The sequence below is a fragment of the Lytechinus variegatus genome, chromosome 5 (genome assembly GCF_018143015.1).
Source record: "Lytechinus variegatus isolate NC3 chromosome 5, Lvar_3.0, whole genome shotgun sequence".
NCBI lineage: Eukaryota > Metazoa > Echinodermata > Echinoidea > Temnopleuroida > Toxopneustidae > Lytechinus > Lytechinus variegatus.
In genome coordinates, this window is record NC_054744.1 from 22141135 (window position 1) to 22159528 (window position 18394).

An 18394-nucleotide genomic window follows, 5' to 3' on the forward strand; every position below is an offset into this window, starting at 1 on the left:
CCCCTTTGCTGCAAAATCACATTTATGAATATATTAAAAAAAAACCAAGAATAGAAATTATAATGGGATCTATCAAAATAAAATGTTCAGTTTATCCACATTAATTCAAATATGTTCTTGGAAAAAAACCTGGACGTAATATTATTATCTCATTCCAAATACTATCACCCTTTTCCATTTTTATATAAAATATGGTGAATTTTCAGAAGTATCATGATCATCTGGCAACATCAGTTTTTAGTTGTGTCTTAATGGAGAAATTTCAAAAATACAGGTATGTAAAAAAAAAAACCCCAGAAATAACTACAGAATAAAATCGTTGGTGTTTTTTCACAGGTGAGATATGATTAATATATCCACAGTAGGCCTATAGTTTGCAATCATTTGAAAATATACCAGGGCCGGTATTCAATTCCATACTTACATGTATGCCAGAATAATGGGTATTTTACTCAGTATTTTGCTTAAATAAAATATTTAACCATCTTTGGTATTCGGATTGTAGTTATCGGCTAAGTATTTTGCTTATATTTTGCTTTTGGCTTGCATGCAGTTTACACGTCCAGTTATAGATTCTGCATACTGATGGATACATACGGTACACTACACGTTACTTTGCTCAAACTTTATGACGTCACAATGATTAATAGTAAGTATTTTGCTTAGCCAAGAGAAAATACTAAGTAAAACACTTACAAAATCAATACCTAGAATTGAATACCGGCCCAGCCATAGTGAGCGGTGTATAATACTGTCTGAATATTCAATTTTACCAATGGTTATGGTACTGATGTTGCACTCGTTGACACTCATTGAATAACCGGCTCAAAATGTTGTCTCTAAAGGCAACCTAGTGAAGCCATTTTAATGGATTCTGAAAACACCACATTTTGATGAAAAATTTAGGAATGAGCCAGTAGCTGAACAAAATTATAATCCTGATCAATTTAATAATAACCTAATATATTAATGATATAATTTGAAAAATCTTTAGTATTGGTCTTCCTCTTCTTGTATCCTATTGTCGATTTCTTCTTGTATTCTTTCTTCTTCATCTAATTCCTTTCCTGAATGGTGAAATAAGGGGATCGACAGTTGAGAACAAGAGATGAAGATAGAGAGAGAAGATGGGGGGGGGGGGAGAAGGTAGGACGACAGACAGATACACAGAGAGAATATTCATGTGGGGAAAGAGAAAAGCAGAATTAGTATAAACATATCAATATTACCGTAATTATTCTCAATTTATATCATTTTCTTTTCATTCATACAGCTGCCAAAACTAATGTATGTATGTAAAATATACCAAATTTATGTATTTGTGTGCTTTTCATTTCTCGATTATTGAAATAAAATACCAATTCTTAAAAATATCATTAATGTAAATGTAGGGTGCACTTGCAAATGCAGGATGTAATTAGTCCTTACTAATATTTCTCAGCCTACTATAAAATCAGACAGCTGATACATCTAATTAAAAAAAAAAAGCAATTTGGGAATCATATATGAAAGAAATATATATCAATGATAGTAAGAATATGAAATCAGACCATTCATTTATTATTGTAAATACATTGCCATAGCCTATTCTGCATGTTGATTGAACTAAAACAATAATTGAAAAAAAAATCATCTAAAATATGAACTCACCATCATCAACTACTCTGACAGCTCCCTGAAGATGGAAAAATAAAGATTGTGTCAAAAATTATAGTGACCATTACATCATCAGATCCCTTCAACCCTTGACCAATTCAATCAAAATCGTGATTGATTATGAATTAAGAATGAATAATAATTGTTATACTCATGCAGTTTATCACCACTGTACATGTAAATGATGAAATTAATCCTAGGTAGCTTGCTCAGTATAATGTTCCGAGGAAAAACATATTTTCCAATGATATTGCCCTGCTAGTAATGCAAAATTCAAACATTTCAAAGGGAGAAATTCAACCGGCAATATTACATCAAGGTGATTGGGAAGAGAGGAGAAGGGAGAGGGTTCAAATGAAACAAGGAATCATAAAAAAATGCATTACGGTATACACGTAATTGATTTGAACTGAGAAACTTGCAGAAAATTTGAGTCATGAAACAGCAACATGCAACACAGGCTCTAGGCAAATCACAGAGCCAACCATAATTATCATCTTACTTTTTTATTTTATTCTACAATAACATCCCTTTATTTCATTCCGAAAAAGAAAATGTTTATACAGGATTGGTTCCCCCATTGCAACATTAATTTTGATCTTGTGTACATATTCCATGAGCAATGTTATTTTACATTCTACGAGAAGATTGCAAAATATTTGCCACTTCAATTATAACATGTCCACTGACTGCCACTGTTTCACTCACTTCTTCTCAACATATTTGAAAACTGAAATGGCATACAATCTCCCATTGTTTGGTCATCAATTTGCCTTCTTAAAAAAAAAGTATGGCAGATGAAATTGTTAAACTGGAATCTCCCTATAAAGTGATCAATGCTTGTCAACATGGGAATATCAACAATATGAATTGAAAAGAATAAAAACAAAATATAATATCACTTCCATTAAAACAATTCATTAGCTCACCATATCCTGTATTGGGGGATTATGATCCAATTGGATTCCTGTATTCAAAAGAATATAATAATATAATGATCAAATTTTACACAAAACTTCCAACATAAATTAATTTTCATTCCTCAAAGAAAAATCTAATTTTCAATGTGAAAGCTGGAAAAATGGCATTTTTTACATTATTTTTACTGGAGATTGGCTAATGAAATGAAAGTATACAGCATCCTAGACCAAAATCTTCGGTCTCTGTTATTTTGGTTGTTCAGCTGAACTCCGTTGGCTTCACTCACCAAATACAGAGACCAAAGTTCTAGCGCGATCTGTACAGGGGACTCAATGGCCATATGTTTATGTACTATATTGTAAGTTCTGATAAAACAGAGAAGTGAAGTTGCGCGACAGCCGAGGTAAGTCACTGTTTTTGTTCCTTTTATTAAACTTGATTTTTCCCCGTTTTTTGCAATTAATGCCAAGAGGGAATATTAATTTGCATTTCGGTCTCATTAATTTTCAAAAATTTGATTCAAAAAGACAAAAATTGAAGAGCCCCGACGTGGGGATATTGCATTGTAAGTCCCCTAATGGTGGCTGCACAATAGCGAGCTGTCTGTGTACGAGGAGAAAAAATAAATAAATAAAAAAACTCCTCGAAACAGACGGCTGCCAGCTATCTATTAACAGCATCCATGAATATGTTAATTCTCTCAATATTGATGAATGTAATGAAAACTGTGGTGATGAGGATACTTTATAAAAATTCAACAATACGGCATAATCATGATTAGAATTTTACAAGACTTTCTTTAAAAAGGAGATGAATAAGAGCTTTATACATGTATGTGGAAAAAAGATACAAAAAATGTCATGTATATTGTACAGAAATGATATGGTACATGTATAGGCTCTTAAAGCAAAGAATGATTGGTTAGTCATAAAACACCTACAAATGTATGAATGATTAAAAAACCTGGGAGTAAATTTTCCCTGATGAGTATAAAGTATGAATTTGATGACACATTTTATTTCTACTCCCAATAAAAAAAAAGCCAACAAATTGTACAGCAATGAAATCAGAAATAGCATAAAAAATAATTGACAAGGAATGGATACGATGAAGCATTGAAAAAAAATCATTCAGTGATGAAAACTTAGATGTGGGAAGCTAAAAGAAAGAGTACAAGGGTTAAGAGTCTCTTAAGTAGTATGCAAATAAATTCTGAGGAAATTATGGCAGCAATGAGTTAAATACAGCAAATGTATATTATATGTCCTTGCATCTATAGGCATTTATTATACAGACACATAAACACAGATTGTTTGGGATTAGTGTTCATGTTTACATTTCAGAATGGTCTACAGAGCACAGAACCTTAGAACAATATTTGTGGTGCACACAATGAGATGTTGAAAAAATATTGATTCTAGTCTAGAGCTGGCTGTTGGTTTAGTACTGATGGGGGAATGCAGGAGAGAGCAGCTGTGTGTTATGGAATCCACAGTAATAACAAGTTATCCTCTTATTTGGTTCATGGTCTCATTTGGGTACAGTTGTAAATGATGTGCACTGTAAGCAGCGAAAAACCTGTCAAATGATTTCAAGTATAATTTGTATTCACAACAAAGTGAAGGAGTAGTATACATGCACTGTACATGACCTATCAAACAGTTTAGAGAAAGCTATTGATTTTACAAATAGTATTGAATGTACAAGTGAACTCATGATTCTGTTGCCTAAACATAATTGTATACTTCCAGAACTGTAATTCACTTTTTATAGGATATTGGGACAAATGGACGGTTCTTTTAACACATCCATTCATTGAATCAAAATGTTTCCACCTGCACATGTATATAGAACTTTACAAAAAAAATAATAATCAATTGACAAATTAAGAAAAGTTAATGAATTATAAAGATGATTAAGTATGGAAGTGATATGTTGAATATATGGATACATCGTAAATACATACATTGTAACACAGCACTCTCGTAAACAAGATAAATGCTACATGTAAATGTTAGGCAAAGAAAGTTTATATAAAATATAACTAATTTTATTGTTCGAATATCATCAAGACCCCCCCCCCCTTTGAAGTACTTTGCAGATTACTTCAATATTTTTCAAAAAGTAAAGAGAAAAAAGATTGACATTTAAGATAGAAAAGATTCATATTTAATATAAAAACATTGATGCAGTATATATAGCGCCTGCAGTGTAAAATCATGTACATAATGTCATATAATAATATGAAGAAAACATTCATGTCCATTTCACTGCACCATATTTTAGGTGCATTAATACCCATCAAAGAACAAATATATATATTTTAAGATGAGTAAAGGCAACTTTTATTAAGTAGATTTCCTGTTTCCAAAACCCTTGATACAGAAACAAAGCCTATATTTCAATTTTAGTTTTAAATTATTATTATAATTTTTTTTTTGCTTCCTCTGACCAGAAAGGGGTCAAGAATTCAGGGGGGGGGGAGGTGTTTCATCAAAATTTGTCTGACAAAGTCTAAGATCCTTCAAAAGCCATGAGTTTGATTGGCTGTGAAGCACAGGTGTCTACCTTTTAAACTGTTGGCCTGCCTAAATAAGAGATTACTTATTACATCTAATAAAAATTGCCTAAATAATGCTAACATATTGTTACAATTATTTCAATAGACCTATGTCATATCTCATTCAAAGCAGGTCCATATTTCTATTATCTATGGAAGTTTTCTCACTCAATTTTAAAATGAAGAAAATATCTTCCTTTTTTTTAAGACAACAGTGTACTCTATTCTGATGCATTTGATGAGAAAGAAAACATGGTACAAAAATACTGATAAAAAGTCCATACTATGTAATCCATATCCATATTGTCTTCAGGTAGAGTGTCATCATGATAGCTATTAAAGGACACAAGTGGGCCTGCCAGGAGCATATACAGTTTTGCATGCACATTGGTAACTCTCACCTGGTGTTTCATAAACTTGTTCTGAAGTTGAGAATGACTTAATGCACAATTGGTGACCCTTTCTTTGCTCCAAGATATGTCTCTATAGCCGACTTAGGACCTGAGAACATGTTTCAGTCGCGCATAAAGATGTTTGAACAGCTTTATGAAACACCCATCTGGTTGGTTTGTGTTTGGAAGTTCAGTGGAGCATTGTATGGAGGGATTTGCCTGGTATTTTATCTGACAAAATATGTTTCACACCAGGGGGCCGTATCATAAAGCTATTCGTAAGTTAAGAACGACTGGTGATCCTTTCTTACACGCTAAACCATCGCCAATGAACATTTTGGTATATACCATTTATCACAAGAAATGATCACCAGTCATTCTTAAAGTCGCTCTTAACTTATGAACAGCTTTATGAAACACCCACCTGTACTTGTCAGTCAATCAAAACCAAGGAAAGTTGTCAGATATGACGTGTCAGACCGCGAATATTAATGAAATACTCTCCAGAGCTACATGTACTGTATGGCCCACTTCCCATATAAATGTAGTCTTGATCTTGGGTTTCACAATGACTCACTACATTGTACCTTTTAAAATGGACCTGGGGACCGTTTCATCAACATTTTTGTCTGACAAGATGTCAGATCTGACACATTTTTCCTTGATTCTGATTGGCTGAGAGGCACTGTTACTATAGTAACTGTCGGATAAAATGGGACTTGTCGGATAAAACGTCTGACAAGTCCTTTCATGAAATGTCCGACAAGTCCTTTCATGAAACGTTCCCCAGTTCAGCGTCTGTATTATGAATATGATATGTGTGATTTTGGTAATCGTGCCATTATGGTATCTACCATAGGAAACCCTGACATTGATTGGCTACGGATCCTAATAACCACATTAGGTCAATACATAATTTACTCTTTGGTGAAAGCTATCAGAATATATCCAACAAATCCCTGATTAATGAGATACCTAATACATCCCAAGAACCTTGTAATATAGATATAAAATATACAGGAAAAGTTAAAGATGAGAGAAGGTATGAAGTATTTTAGAGATTATAAAAATACATAGAGGTATTAAAGTAGGTGCTTTGTCTTCTAGGTTTGTTATAAAGTGGATCAAGAATTCTGAAGAGTGCAAAGGAAGTACTGAAGTCTAGAGGAACATCCAAAACTTGATTACCGATACTGAGAGCACAGATGAGATGCTAGAGGTCATGTAGAGATCTCTGAAAAGGTTACTTCAAACAAAAGAGACGTGATAGTTTAGTTTATCCAAAGAGACAGACTTGACAAACTGAAATACAGTATACACACAGAGTCAGTAGAAGGTGTGATGACAGTATCGTTGGAAAGTGTGGGTTAAGATCAGTCACACAAGATAGAGTTCACCTTTGGTTTAGGCGTAGTTTCTGACTTCTTCCTGTCTGATATCCTCAAGCACTTGACCATCATTTTCATTGCTTAGCGCCTCAGGGTTGCCCATATCGCTCTCTCCTTGACTTTTGCCTCTGTCTTCAAGCTCCTGTTCACCATCCGCCTCATCATCACTGACATAGTCAGAATCTATTCCTTGTTCTTCCTCTGGGTAGTCAGGCTCCCTTCCTTTGTCATCCTCTATTTCTTGGTCACCTTCTGCGTAGTCTGGCCCCCTTTCTTGGTCATTCTCATCATACTCCCCGACTCTTCCTTGGTCATCCTCAGGGTAATCTGGTACCATTCCTTGATCCCCTTGAGCGTGGTTCGCACCCCTTCCTTCATCGTCATCTAAATCACCATCCCCTCCTTGGTCAGCCAGTTGATAGTCCTCTTCCATTTCTTGATCAATTTGGTCATCTTTAATATTGCCATTAGGGTCATCTTCCTGGATCTCATTTCCATTGTCGTCTACAGGAATCGCTCCTTGGTCTTCATCTGCCAACTCATAGTCTTGATTGCCATCGTTAGGCCCGTCATCCTCTGGGCTGTCTTCCCCACCACCATTATCATTTGCGGAAGAATCCTCATCATCAGAATAGTCATAAGATGGATCACTTACTTGTTTCTCTTCATCACCTTCTCAGAAGAATGGTACGTCAAATTATGTCGAATCGTCAAGGGTTTACAGTGTTCACAAGATTTTATCATGAAATCAAATGGATTCGCAAATCATTTGTATTGCATTTTGTAAGTATCATATCATTGGGTTTGTTCAGATTCAGAAGGCATGTCCAGGAAAATGCATAATGATGTTCATATTTCATCCACCAGTTTGTGCAAAAGGGGCAATTGGTGAGAGAGAAGCAGCATGAAGCATGGAGAAACACGGGAGAAAAAAAATAAGATGCAAGCACAAAAATAATTAAAAGCAAAGCAAGCAAATCATAGGATGTAATGCACAGGTTACAACAGCAATGCAATAAAAATACTAAGTGCATCAAGTATCACAAATATTAAAAATCAATTGCATCATTAAAGACAAACAACACACATAACTAAAAAACTTTTTAGGTTTCAATTTCAAATCGTAGAATACACACAATGCAACTCGCCAGTTCTACGCATTACCCAAATACATGTATATCAACAATTGAAGGTAGCAATACATTCTCATTAAAGTAGAGAAAATACAGGTTTCTTTCATCAAAGTTTTTACATTTGTAATTCACACATATAGAGAACATCTTTGTACATGTACATACTGTACATGTATCCACATTCAATGTAACAATTGCAAATAACCTGAACTCTGGTTTAACTTTATAAGCAAGGGTCTTAAAGGGGATTCACACGCTCAAATTTTGCGTCATTCGAATGACGCAGTTTGAGCAAATGAATGCAAAATAGCGTACCGGTAATGCACTATTCAAAAGATAGTATCTACAGTAGGGGTTTTCCACTGATGATATTCAAGACTGATGAAAGAGCCGTGTGAATGCATTGACGTCCAAAACGTAATTCTGGGGGCAGAGCTTATGGTTACATATTTTCTGATCTGTTGGTAAATTCTTGTGATGCACAAGTGATTGACGGGGTACCAAAAAGAAGCCACACCCCTTCTTATCGGAGCGAAACGTAAAGCCGCAGAATTCCCGAATCCTCCTGAGCCGTGTGAACGAAAGCTGATTTTAGCGTCATTACAATTCGGCATTGCAATCAAGCATTCGAATGACGCAAAATGAGAGCATGTGAAACCCCTCTTATACATGTATGTAAAACTATGGGAAGCAGGTTCATATTGTAGGTTAACTATTCTCTCTTATCTCATGTTTTTATGATAAAGAAGATCAGCTTTCACTCTCAAATCATTATCAATGGTTTGTTATTGCCGCATGTGTTGATGATATCATCAGCCTCTATTGTGTCTTGTTTGGCTACCGATAGTTAACCCCAAACTTAGAACAGTTTATTGTAAACTTGAGTTCACAATACAGACCAACACTGCTTATCAAGGCTGGGTTGATAAAACCTCATATCTCAAAATCTAAAATTTTGAGGGCAGCTTGGAAAAGGCTGTAGGCCTATTCAAAATATACAACAATGGTGGCAGTTTCCTACAACCTGAAAAAAAGTATCTTGATACATGTGAAGAGGTTGAGGGGGTTAAATGTACATCTCAATGTTCATAAACCTACATGTAGGATCCCATCTTATAAATAGCTGTGATTGATCCGATCAAACAAAACTATGGAAAGCCAACATCTAAAATGCATGCTTTTTCAAAATGTTTTCTAGATGTACATGTAAGACATTAATTTTTGTCTTAACAACTTTAAGTGTGCTCCTCTTTGTTTACAAAGACATATTTGTGCAGATTTCCTGTACAGGCAAAATTAAGTCATTCATGGATTTCCAGACAGGTGTGGTCGATTGGATCAATCCCAACTCTTTGTAAGACGGGACCCAGGTATAAACACCTGAAGATATACTTTATCATACATACAAAATAGTTTGCCTCTATCATTAACTTAATAATATTAATCTGGTACATTATACATCAACTATATTGTACACTGTTAAGGAAGAAAGAGACAAGAGATTGAAAATAAACAAACAAATAAAATAAGAAATAAACCAGAGGTCTGCAACAACATTTGCCTGATCTGATTGTACAAATCATTAAAATGTACTTTCTAACACTGCACACTTACATGTAGGAAACCAGTATCATGTGATTTATAACAACTGATAGCTTGTTAGTATAACAATTCAAATACTAAAAGTAAACTATAACTAAACTATGAATATTTTCATGACAGGGTAAAATATGAAAATGCATGAAAATTAAAAAAAAAGGGGACCAACCACAACAAATTTGGCTGCTCTCTAATTTGTACAGTTAATTTTAACACAACTTATGAAAAATACCAAAATTATCAAGTTGACAGTTTATATTTTATCCCAAAGTTATAACTGATTGTATTACAAATACAATCAGGGTCTTGTTTCATAAGACTTGTTATACCGCAATATCAACAACAAGTTAATTATCAGCCAATCAAATTGAATGATTTCAGTAGCTTTTAACTTATCCCAAAGTTCATGAAACAGGCCACATATCTCCTAAGCTATCACACTGTAATGATTTGAAGTACCGGTAAGTCAGTAATTTTATAAAGACTAATACAATGAATATTTTGAATATTAATTTACAACTTCAGCTGCATGATTACTGTACCAAAACTGCATGTAAAGATATGATCTGAAATCTCATGATATAATCAAGAAATGCTTTAGTATGACCCCCCCCCAAAAAAAAAATTGTAAAGAACAAAATATCTACGACTGAATAATAGGAAACAATTATAGGGTCAGTGGCAGATCTGAAGATGGGGTACTGTACCCCCTTCTGGGCCAGGAAAAAATTATCTTTTTCAAAGGCAATGAAAACAATTAAAAAAAAGTAAAGGTGTGACTGGAGTGACGACCTTAATTTTGTTGCTTGTCAACAATTTTCTAAGAAAAAAAATGGGTTCACCGAATATCGGTCAATCCTGCATTCACCGCTGCATGGGGGCATTTTTTATTTAAGGAAGTAGACAAGGGAAAATGATTGCCTGTTTGACAGTTAGGCATTTGAAACTAAGTTTTCCCCAAATCACTGAAGAAAAATGAAATGAGCACTAGTTTAGCGTATCTTGGAGAGAGCCTAAAACTACTCAATATGTTCTATCACTGACTTTAAGAGGATAAAATGGTAATTTCAACTTTGTAAAAGTACCAACAAGGGGGTATGTATGTTTTTGTGATTGGTCCCCTCTACAGAGCTTGTAAGAAAAAAAATACTATAGCAAAAAATATAGGTAGCTACATGTAGCAAGCTGGATGAAATCAAGAATGATGGGTAATAGTACCTTGCTGTCCAGGGTCAATGTTCCCGACCTCCAACCTTTCTTCGTCCACCACGTCGTCTTCCACCACATCGTCTTCTTCCTGGAGAACTATCTCTCCTTTCACATTCTCTCCTTCTTCTACCTTTCCAACCTCTGATAAACTACTCTCTCCGGTTCGATCTTCATCTCCTTCTTTATCATTACCTACTGTTGTTTTTAGAGCGGGGTGGGGATAGGGGGAGGGTGGGGGTAATGGTGAGGAAGGATTTGGACAGATATTATAACTAGCAGGTATGCATGTGCATCAGCAACGACATTGAGGGGATCATGGCATACATACATGTAGCCAATAAAAACTTAAGGTCTTAGAAGGAGTTCTCCACAGCCAAATTTTATGGCATCACCCTGTGTTTTCAACTACAATTCTCCCTACAATGCAAAACTTTGATCATTTACAAGCAGTCCCTCAATTATTCCAACTAGAACGAATATTCTATGAGTAAATGAACAAAAAAGCCAGTGCTATCTGTACCCGAATTCATGATTGGGTATTGATTCTATCTGGTTTGGGCCACAAATGACAAAATATGGAACCATTGCCAACATGAAACAAAAATTAAGTTCTCACAGTGAAGACCAATTTAGCTGTGGCTATAAAGTGTTGATGTGTAATCAGTAGTTATCCATGTTTGAATATGAAATCTTTAACGAATTTGTTGCAGTTAAAATGATTTTTTTTAAACCAAAAGTAGCATGGACATTGCATTTTTATTGGCATTAAACTATAAGCAGGTCTGAAATTGCAATACATCATGATGTTTGATTTAAATACATGTAAACCTTTCATAGGGAAAAAAAAATCAATTTTTGCTGTACATGTAGTTATTGGTGGCAGATAATAATGGAAGTTCAAGTGAGGCACAGTTTCTTAATTCTGGTATGTCACAAAATGGCACCAACCAGATGGGATGACCCAATCATCAATTGTCGTTAAGAGTACAATGTAATGCACTGGTAGAATTTAAAACTTTTGTGAGGAAAATTTCACTTTACCACTGGCATTCATCTGAAAATTCAATGTCTATTCAAGACATGATAAGTGAGTTTTTGCTCAGCGTATGTTCGTATGACAAGCCATTTTAACACTCATTCCGACCTGTCCATATATCAAGAAACACAACTCCCGACATCAAGAATTGTACTTAAAGATATCAACAATTATCGATATCAAGAAACAGAATTCTTGACACCAAGAATTGCACTCTTTGATTATCAAAGGTTCCACAATACAACTGCGTTGCTGATAGTCCCATACATGTATATTGCTGAGCAAAAGCTTGCATTTCCCACATCAGATACCAAGATTATAAAATACAGTACACGCATGTATTCATTCACATTTGCACAGAGATTATCGACAGATTCCAAAATATGCACTCATTGAATGAATAGAGAGCTTGTTTGGCAATCGTTGGATAGTAAACAAAGAATGTAAATACCCCTGTACTGCACAATTCAGGATGCTTACACATGTACATGTAGTGTTGTGCACATGTACAATTATGCAGTTCACTATCCCGGGGGGGGGCCACTTCCATTCACGAGTGGATACCATGCGCGACCATGGGGTCTCGAAAAGCACCCTAAACACGTAATTTCCATTTTCTGAAAATGCACCCCTTAACAAGTATTGGCGTGTGAAACCCTACCCTTAACAAGTATTGGAAACAAAACGATACTCTTATTGGTAATATTCCCTGAAATGAACCCCTAAACAAGTACAGGAATGTTTTATTGTTACAGGTCCTTCGGTCGTCTGCTTTACCTTATTTGGTTTAGTACGACCCCACCTTCTACACCTCGTGCAAATCGGACTCTAAACACAAAGTTTTGGGGCAAAAAGGACATCCTTTATAAAACATTTTAATTTTGTTTTATCATCCCTGCATATTCGACCCTAAACACGTAATTTTCCTAGCGAAATAGATACCCTTTTTTCATTATTTTTGTGTTTTTGACACCCTTATCACGTTACGTACGTAACGTGCCCTATTGTGAAAAAGACATCCTTTTTACGTGTTTTTTTGGTCGCGCATGGTATCCACTCGCCAATGTAAGTGGCCCCCCCCGGTTCACTACTCATGGATAGTCTCGATATTCAAATACTTCAAATCAAAAAAGGAATCCGTCTCTAATGCAATTTACTGTATGAATAAAGACCTTAGCCGCTATTCTGAATTTGGTTTTAAAACGCAACTCTAGTTTAAGGTTGTGGTTTACTTATGGATAGCCAAAGTATGGCCAAAATCTCTAACAGTAGTTATGTTAAATTTATCATCTTATTCAACATATTAAAAACATTCATAACCTCAAGCATCTTCTAACATTTCCTTGAACCTTCCTGTACATCTTTAAAGGACAAGTCCACCCCAACAGAAAACTGATTTGAATAAATAGAGAAAAATCCAACAAGCATAACGCTGAAAGTTTCATCAAAATTGTATGTAAAATAAGAAATTTATAATATTTTAAAGTTTCGCTTATGTTCACAAAAAAAATCTGCACATCCTGGTCTGTATGCAAATGAGGGGACTGATGACATCCCTCACTCACTATTTATTTTGTATTTAAATGAAATACTGTACAATTCAAACACTAAAAAACAAAGAAATAGTGAGTGAGGGACATCATCAACTCTCTCATTTGCATGTCACTGAATTTTGCATAAAACTGTTTTGTGAAAAATAACAAAAATTTTGAAATGTCATAACTTTCTTTAATATTTTTTAAATCTGACTTTGATGAAATTTTCAGCATTTTGGTTGTTTTATTTTTCTCTAACAATTCGATTCAATATTTTTCTGGGGTGGACTTGACCTTTAAAGTACTTCCTAGTGTCTACAAGTTTTTCCCTGAAAGGTAGAAAATACATGTACCTATAAAATTTCTCAGGGATTGTCAACACTGCCTACCAACTTGTAGACCATACTAATTTTTGACACTGGCAATACATGTACAGTGTACATCAAGATCTTACATGTACACTGAAGTCATTATTAAAGGGGAAGTTCACCCTAAAGAAAACTCTGTTGTAAAAATAGCAGAAAAAATAGTAAAAAATATTGGTGAAGGTTTGAGGAAAATCCGTTAAAGAGTAAGAAAGTTATTAGAGTTCAAAGTTTTGGATTTGTGACGTCATAAACGAGCAGCTGCCCCATGTGTTACGTAATATAAAATGCATGAATTTCAAATTTTGTATGGTTCCTGATAACTTAATTTTGTTTTCTATTCATGATCGGGTGTGAAATGATTTGTCTATTGATATGCAAAAGCTACAGTAAAAACCATTTTCAATTTTCTGAGAAAATGACATTTCATTGATTTTTTACCATTTGCTACATGTATGTAGGAATGCTGCTCGCATATGACGTCACAAATCAAATAATTGAAATTCTAATAACTTTTTAATTATTTGATGAATTTTTCTCAAACCTTCGGCAATATTTTTTATTATTTTTTCTGCTATTTTTACAACAAACTTTTTGTCAGGGTGAACTTCCCCTTTAAGCATAGTGCCAGAGTCGCACCGAAGAAGGCAATTCCAGACCGACTAAATCTCAATACATTATTTCCCATGACATACAACTGGCTAGTTTGGAGTCATTATTGTTGTGACTGTACATGTAGCATACATACATGTAATGAATGTAAAAGAGCTATTAGGGCAATTTGCCAAAAAAAATGTCAAAATATTTTGTCAACAATAAAAATGAAATGACATGACTAAACATGCGACAGAAAGCCTTTATTCCCAGAGTGCTCATGAATAATTTGCAGATTTTTTTCTTTTTTGAAAATCACATCTTAAATATCTCCTATTAAAGGCAAAGAAAGAAATAATGACAAACATGCCACATTTATGTAAATAATAAATATGCAGTAAAATACATGTATATAATAGTGAAAACACTTCATAAAATCAAACTAATTCCATGTTCCCTGGACAGCATTAAAGAAGGTTTTCGATATTTAGACTGCGAAGATTACATTAAATCTTGAGTTCAACTGTGAATGACTCTTTAATAGAAATGAAAAATATCAGGGTCACCCTTCGTACTTAAAGCAAGCACTGTCTTCTTGATTGAATCAATATGTTATAAAGTGAAATCAGTATTTTGGTGAAGAAATAATCAGTATTTTCAAATAAAGAGCACAGGACAACACATAAAACTGAAAACATCAGTGGCTTTTTTACTTTTCAATACTAAATACTGAAAATCAATACTAATTGGCGGATGTGGTTACCCACAATTGCATGACTAATTCCACATTATTTTGTAGAAAACATCAACTTGATTTTCATCAAACTCCATATAAAACCAAAATAAATGTGGGACCAATTTTCCCCTTTAATATGCATAATAGTCATATTTAGTTTAAATGATCATGCCACAAAACATTAATATTCCCAGCACAATTTAGTTTTTTTTGTCTAGTATTACATTTCAGAAATGAGCACAAGGCCTAATATCTGCAGGCAAGTCCAAATTTCTATGCAAATTAAAAGAGTAAACAACATAAAAATAATAGGTATTTATCTAAGGTTAAACTGATATATTATCTGAAATGATATAATGCCTAAAATCAGCAAAATTGCATTAAGTTTTACAGATAAATCAATGCAAAGAAGGCTTTTCAAGCCTGTAGTTGGCTGTAGAAGCGCATATTTTACAAATGTTAAAGCCTTGGGTTATGCATTGGTCAAAGTGAATATTTTTCTTCTCAAACAAGACTCGATATAAACTGAGACAAAGATGTTTTCACAAAGCGATTTATCTGCAGCATGAGTGAACAGGGGCCTTGTTACGCGGTCTGCATTGAATTGTAAAAATGAGGTGTGTTCTTACCAGGTTGAGGAGCTTGTACTTGTCCTTGGTCAATCTGCTGTTCTCCTTCTTCGTCCACATCACTCAATTGACTATCTTCTTCATCCTGTTGTTGAACTTCCTGTTCATTGGTCTGTAAAACATTAAATTGAATGAGATTCATTATACAACTCCCAAGAATGTTCTGTTATCTGATTGGTCCAAATCGGATCACATGATATTCAGCGAATTGCACTATTGCATCCAAAATGTACTATCCTGCACTCCGACGTCATACCAAAAGCACTATCCTGCACTCTGACATCAGAGTGCAGGATAGTGCGAGGTATGGAATTATCTAGAATCTAGATCAAATATAGAATTCGGGGCAACTCAGTAACATGGAGGAGGGGGTTGTATAAAACATACAATGCACGCATTCCTGTGCATAGAGGACCTACATGTAAATAATGAACTCTGCTCTTCTCGCTCGTCATTATTATTTGGCCCTGCATGCACGCACTTAAATGCATTATTTGTATAATGTATCACACGCAATATACACATGCAGGGGAGGAGCCAGGATTTACTAGGGAAGGTGGGGAGGGGGGCATTTTGGGAAAAAGCTTATCATACCTCACTAGGAGAGTATTCTATGGTCTATTATAATCTGTGTTTAAATCTTTATAGGGGGGGGGGGGTTGATCTGCACCTGTACATATTGTCATATACTACAAATTCAGGTTTACAGGTGTTATTAAAATTCTGATAATTTGGGGCAAACATGATTAGATGTACATGTTGCCAAAATGGCAATATGTCACCTGGAACATATTGGGTCTATTTTCCAAAATTTTACTGCCATGTCCAAGATCTGTTACAAATTATGGGTTTTGCTATAACAATCATGATAATATACATGAATATTCATAACTTACACATTGATAAATTATCTAAGAAATAAAATATATCATTAAAGACAAACATAAGGATTGACTCACTTCTTGCTTTGCTTGGCCTGGGTCTTGTACATCATTGTCTATAACATTGGCTTCTCTATCTACCTGACCCTGGTCTGGAACCGGTCCCTGGACCTGCTGCTGATCCTCCAGCTGCTGTTCTCGGTCTGGGAACATCTGGGGTTGTTTGTCCTCTTCATTCTGGGTCTCTTGGTTGGCCTCCATCTGGACTGGGCCTGGATCTGCCTGACCTGTGGTTGGATGGAACAAATATGGAAACCGTGCATTGCTTTTCTTAGCTTGCCTATTAATAATGAATAGATATTTAAACTGTTTCCTTACTACAGGTAAAAACTATCACCAGTGATGGCTTTTCTCATATTGACTCTGGTCAAAACTCTGCATGATCAGAAGAACTGTAGTGAATATTCTATTGTACTGACCATACACATGATCTACTCTCATAATTGGTAATTCACTCAGGTTATGTTTCATTGACTTTGTATCACTATTTACATTTTATCATTTAGTATTAAATTATTCTTTTACGGTTGGTCACATTACCATAGAAAATAACCCCACAACCCTAAATTTTAAAGTGCATAGAGCAAAAAAAAATTAAGTTTTGACAATTCCAGAGATTTTTTTTAAAAGCTTATATTCATTGTTAGATAAAATGAAAAGTATTATAAAACTTTAAGCAATAGGCAAAACACAGGCAATTATAAGACAAATTACTTACCTGGCCTTTCCATTTGTTGTTCACCTTCTTGCCTGTAAGAAGATAAAAATACAGAAATAAATGTAAAAATTGCTTGATGATGGTGCTGGTATTAGTTACACTACAACTACTTATATTCTTTTACCGTTGATAATACTATTACATCTACCATAACCTCTACTAGTAACACAACAAAGAATGATTATCCTACAGCCCTTATCATCACCACTACACTACCACTACACCATAACTTTACTTCTATTAACCCTAAAAAGACTGGGCTATTTTGGAGGCTAGAAAAACTGGGGGGGGGGGGGGCCTTTTGGGCCCCCCTAAGATCTCGGCCGTTGGTCGTCCGATCGCAACCAAATTTGGCACACACATCCTTTGTCATGTCCTCTAAAAGAAAACATAGTCAAAATACTGATATTCATTGTATTTTTTAATATATGCATAATTAATTATGCGAATATGCAAATTTTTATCAAAAAATTGAATTTTTCATACTTTGGTACCTATTGCGGTCCATAAATTCCCGTTTCAAGGTTTTCAGCTGTAAGAAGAGGTTGTTTATCATGGAATTGTGTTATTTCGTGCTTGAATTATTAGATATGCTTATGTAAATTAGTAATTACTAAATATGCAAATAAGTACTCTGCACGCGTTATGTAGAGAAATACAACATTTGGCATGTTTTATTGCATTACACTCTCTTGCAATGAGCCAAAGCAATCTTGGAAAATAAACAAGTGATGTGTTACATGTACACTAGCTGGTGAAAACAAAGCATAAGAGATATCACATAATTTATACAAATTATATTCATAATTAATTATGTGAATATGCAAATTTTTATCAAAAAATTGAATTTTTCATATTTTGGTACTTATTGTGGTCCATAAATTCCTGTTTCAAGGTTTTCAGCTGTAACAAGAGGTTGTTTATCATGGAATTGTGTTGTTTCATGCTTGAATTATTAGATATGCTTATGCAAATTAGTAAT

General features: G+C 34.6%; 1 protein-coding gene across 4 annotated transcripts in view; it reads right to left on the reverse strand.

Annotated features, from left to right (window-relative positions):
• Nucleotides 1–1035: 1035 nt before the first annotated feature.
• LOC121415736 (putative uncharacterized protein DDB_G0271606) overlaps nucleotides 1036–18394 on the reverse strand; it is a 32168-nt gene continuing 14809 nt past the window's right edge. For 2 of the 4 annotated variants that reach the window (XM_041609063.1, XM_041609061.1), the window contains exons 7-13: nucleotides 17413–17444; nucleotides 16713–16921; nucleotides 15754–15865; nucleotides 10868–11053; nucleotides 6927–7589; nucleotides 2586–2623; nucleotides 1650–1675 (exon numbers count right to left, since the gene is read on the reverse strand). In XM_041609063.1, coding sequence (XP_041464997.1) covers nucleotides 6934–7589; nucleotides 10868–11053; nucleotides 15754–15865; nucleotides 16713–16921; nucleotides 17413–17444 — 1195 coding nt within the window. In that variant the 3' untranslated portion in view covers nucleotides 1650–1675; nucleotides 2586–2623; nucleotides 6927–6933. Of the gene's footprint in view, nucleotides 1068–1649; nucleotides 1676–2585; nucleotides 2624–6926; nucleotides 7590–10867; nucleotides 11054–15753; nucleotides 15866–16712; nucleotides 16922–17412; nucleotides 17445–18394 lie in introns of those variants that run through there. The other 2 variants (XR_005970041.1, XM_041609064.1) reach the window with 2 other exon arrangements.